Below are 3,282 nucleotides of genomic sequence, written 5' to 3'. Positions count from 1 at the left end.
AAAAGGATATAATTTGGTCATTCTTTCGTGATTTGCAATCATTGATGAAATAAATTATTAACCAATGAATGAAGCGAACAAGAAGATAGATCTACATGGTTATCATTTGAAAATTGTTTATCTTAATCGTAGGATTTTATTTTTTATAAATATCTTATGTAAATCGTTAATGAAAAGTTTATATTAAATGCAGTCATGTTAGTTTTTATATTATTCGTTTATATAAAATCTGCTTATTTAAATTGCTAATGAAAATATCATTGCTAATGATCATTACGTATGCATGTGTTATATGTATTTGTATTGCCATAATAATTATTAATGGGTAAAATGTTAATTGAAATAAAGTATAAATATATGAAATGCTTTAAAATTAAAACATAAACTCCAAATAACTCGTGCGTTAAATGTTCAAATTATATATTTAAATTTTTTTTTATCTATCCTAGTAGCAATGTTATATAATCGACGTATAAGAAGAAATATTAATGTCGAGCGTGAAACTGCTCGAGGTGTAAAAAAGCATATAATCATTATGAAAAGTTGTGATGAAATTTTATAAAAATTCTTTCACAAATCTGTACAAAGTGGGCTGCCTTTTTTAGGAGGTCCAGATGCCGATGATTTCGAGCTTAAACTGTCTTTTGAATCGGAAACATCACCCTGCAATTTTGCTTTATCGCCTATGTCCTGTAAACTCCCAAAACCTGACGAGCCTCGATCACGCGATGGTGGTCGAGTGGAGGGGCCCGGGTAATCGATAGGTTGCATCAGCTTTTCCAAGCGAAAACTCCGATTTTCTTCCGTTTCCTCATTATGATTTTTCTTATTTGAATTACGGAGAAATTCGGTTTGGTCCAACAACTGATTATCAGGATGCTTATTCAGATAATACATCGACATGACGATTGTCGGCGATCGCAGGGAATTGGTCGAACCTTTCATGGTAGCCTCGTATGATTCCATCACAGGAAATTAAAGTCTCCTCTTGAAGTCGATAGGAGAGTATCGTTTGTTGGCTTATCAATGCATTCCAGGCTGCTACTAGGCGTTGGCTTGCCTGCTGCCTCCACAGCGCCGGGATTTCGGGAATTTTTCGACTTAATCGAGGCTTCGTAATTATCCGGATTCAGGAATTGATATTTCTTTGGCGATAGACGATTTTCTTGCAAACCTTTACTTGGTTCGTCGAATTCTGCACTGGGAATACATTTTCTAGATCTTGGCGCTGTTCCACTCAAGTCACTTTCAACGTCCGAATCTATTTCGAGTGGCTTGTACGAAACTTGGGAGAGGGAACTTTTTCTTGGAACTTGACTGCTATCGGAACTGTCCAACTCGTCATCCGTACCTATATTTGATATACTAGCATTGGACTGGTTCTTCGCGACCCTTCTGTCACCTGGGCCAACCGGGCCGTATTTCAATCTTGATTTCGGCTCGCCTTCCTTGATGGATAAATCCGTAGTCGGTCGATCGTTCCCCTTATTTGTACTTTCTAGTACGACTGTAGGTTCATCTGCGCTCTCTACGGCCTTACCTTTCAATGAATTATTAAAAGAAAACGAAAACTTAAGTAAATTAGACAAAGAGAGGATTGAGAAGCGAGTGAAGTGATAGAAAATAGTTAATTACCCGTGCTTTGATTATTTCGTGTGCCGTTGGCTGTGTAGCCGGAGGATTGAGATTGTAATAGTGGCTCGGCTTGAATTTTAGACATATCTTTCAATTCTGTTAATTGTTGAGATTCGGTTGTGACAAAGTTGTAAATATCAAGATCTTGGGAAAAAAAGCAGACTCCAATTTTCAAACAAGCTCCGAGAGCGATGAGCCCGGATGTCGCGAAGCATAAATAATTCCCTAGGCTTGTTGGATGATGCAAATGGCATTGGCGATCTGTGTGTCCCCAATGGTAACACGTAGATTTTATAAATTCATCGTAGGATAATTTGCCAATAACGTAGGCAAAGAATCCCACTAACGACATAATATATCCTATCGCAAGTGCCTTGTCTTGCGAATTAACGCTTCTTAAGGTAATTAATACATCGCCCATTACAGTCGAAGCTAGTGCAGTGTATATCAATATTGTTAATATCTAAAAAAAAAAAAAAACAAACAAACAAACAAAATTTATATAAACACACACACACACACACACAGATATATATATATATATAACAAGACAAGAAAAGGAAAAATATAACCATCTTTGACAATAAGAAAGTATTTATATAAAAAATTGCCCTATTGCTTCACCTCATAGATTATCCATCCAGTTTGACAATTACTTGAACCACATGGGCCGTCAATCGCTTCAGCGTCATTTTCAATACAAGAACAGTTAGTGTATATTTTTCTATTATCTATGTATTTAACGGACGAACATCCAGCGTGACAAGCCGTGTAGAAGATGAAACTTTCACCACTGTCACAAATGGGTCGAAAATCCGCGTCTCGAGAGCATTGGCAATCTTTATTACAGTATTGAATAAGTTGAAGGCTAAACAAGCGTTGAAAAAATTAATATTAAAATTAAAATTACAATTTAATGTAATGCATCTGTCTGTGTGTGCGTGTGGGTGCGTGTGGGTGCGTGTGGGTGCGTGTCTGTAATCAGAGTGAACCTACGATCCTTTATGAGTGCCGACGATAGGCGCTTTATTACAATTAACAAAAGCGAGGCAGAATATTATTAAGGCCGACGTAAGCCAGACTGTAAAACTATAGATAACAAGCGTCCTTGTTTTGGGCTTAATTCGTGCAATAACTGAACCAGCAGCAATTACGGCAATTCCAATTAATATTGGTTTTATAATCGCTAAAAGTTAACGAATAATGTTACATTATTATAAAACCATCGTAGCTCCATGATTATCACTTGCTTCTATAATACTCACTTGCGATTGTTCTCGATACTAAAGGATCTCCAAATCCCAGTAGGATTTCGGTAGGCCGAGGTGCATAAAATCTCGACTCGAGAAAAATATTCTCATTAGCAGTGAAGTTGGAGAGAGCGGTTACGCAAAACGCCGCAGCAAACGCATTGAAAACGAGTATTTTATTAATTAAAAGTCTGGATAGCGACGGGAGATATTGCGTGCTGCCAACTTTTTTCAGCTCGTTCCTTTGGGATCCTCTTAACGTGCCTGACTGATCGAGAATTGTCGCTGCTGCTTGCTCTACCATCTGTAACAAACGCACCATCCTTCATCATCACCATCACACTCGCGTAATTACCAGCTGTTCATTACGATTGTCATATTGATTGTTTAGAAAGTA

General features: G+C 37.4%; 1 protein-coding gene across 1 annotated transcript in view; it reads right to left on the bottom strand.

Annotated features, from left to right (window-relative positions):
* Positions 1-448: 448 nt before the first annotated feature.
* The window catches only part of LOC105364231 (Organic anion transporting polypeptide 33Eb), a 5,143-nt gene continuing 2,309 nt past the window's right edge, over positions 449-3,282 (bottom strand). Inside the window, 6 exon segments of the mRNA XM_011502116.1 lie at positions 449-974; positions 977-1,540; positions 1,636-2,098; positions 2,260-2,503; positions 2,632-2,821; positions 2,901-3,189. Of these exon segments, the coding sequence (XP_011500418.1) occupies positions 571-974; positions 977-1,540; positions 1,636-2,098; positions 2,260-2,503; positions 2,632-2,821; positions 2,901-3,189 (2,154 nt within the window). The 3' untranslated portion in view covers positions 449-570.

This window comes from Ceratosolen solmsi, unplaced genomic scaffold (assembly GCF_000503995.2).
Source record: "Ceratosolen solmsi marchali unplaced genomic scaffold, CerSol_1.0 scaffold43, whole genome shotgun sequence".
In the NCBI taxonomy this organism is placed as follows: Eukaryota; Metazoa; Arthropoda; class Insecta; order Hymenoptera; family Agaonidae; genus Ceratosolen; species Ceratosolen solmsi.
The sequence above is the reverse complement of the archived record's forward strand: the minus strand, read 5'-3'. Positions and strand labels throughout refer to the sequence as shown.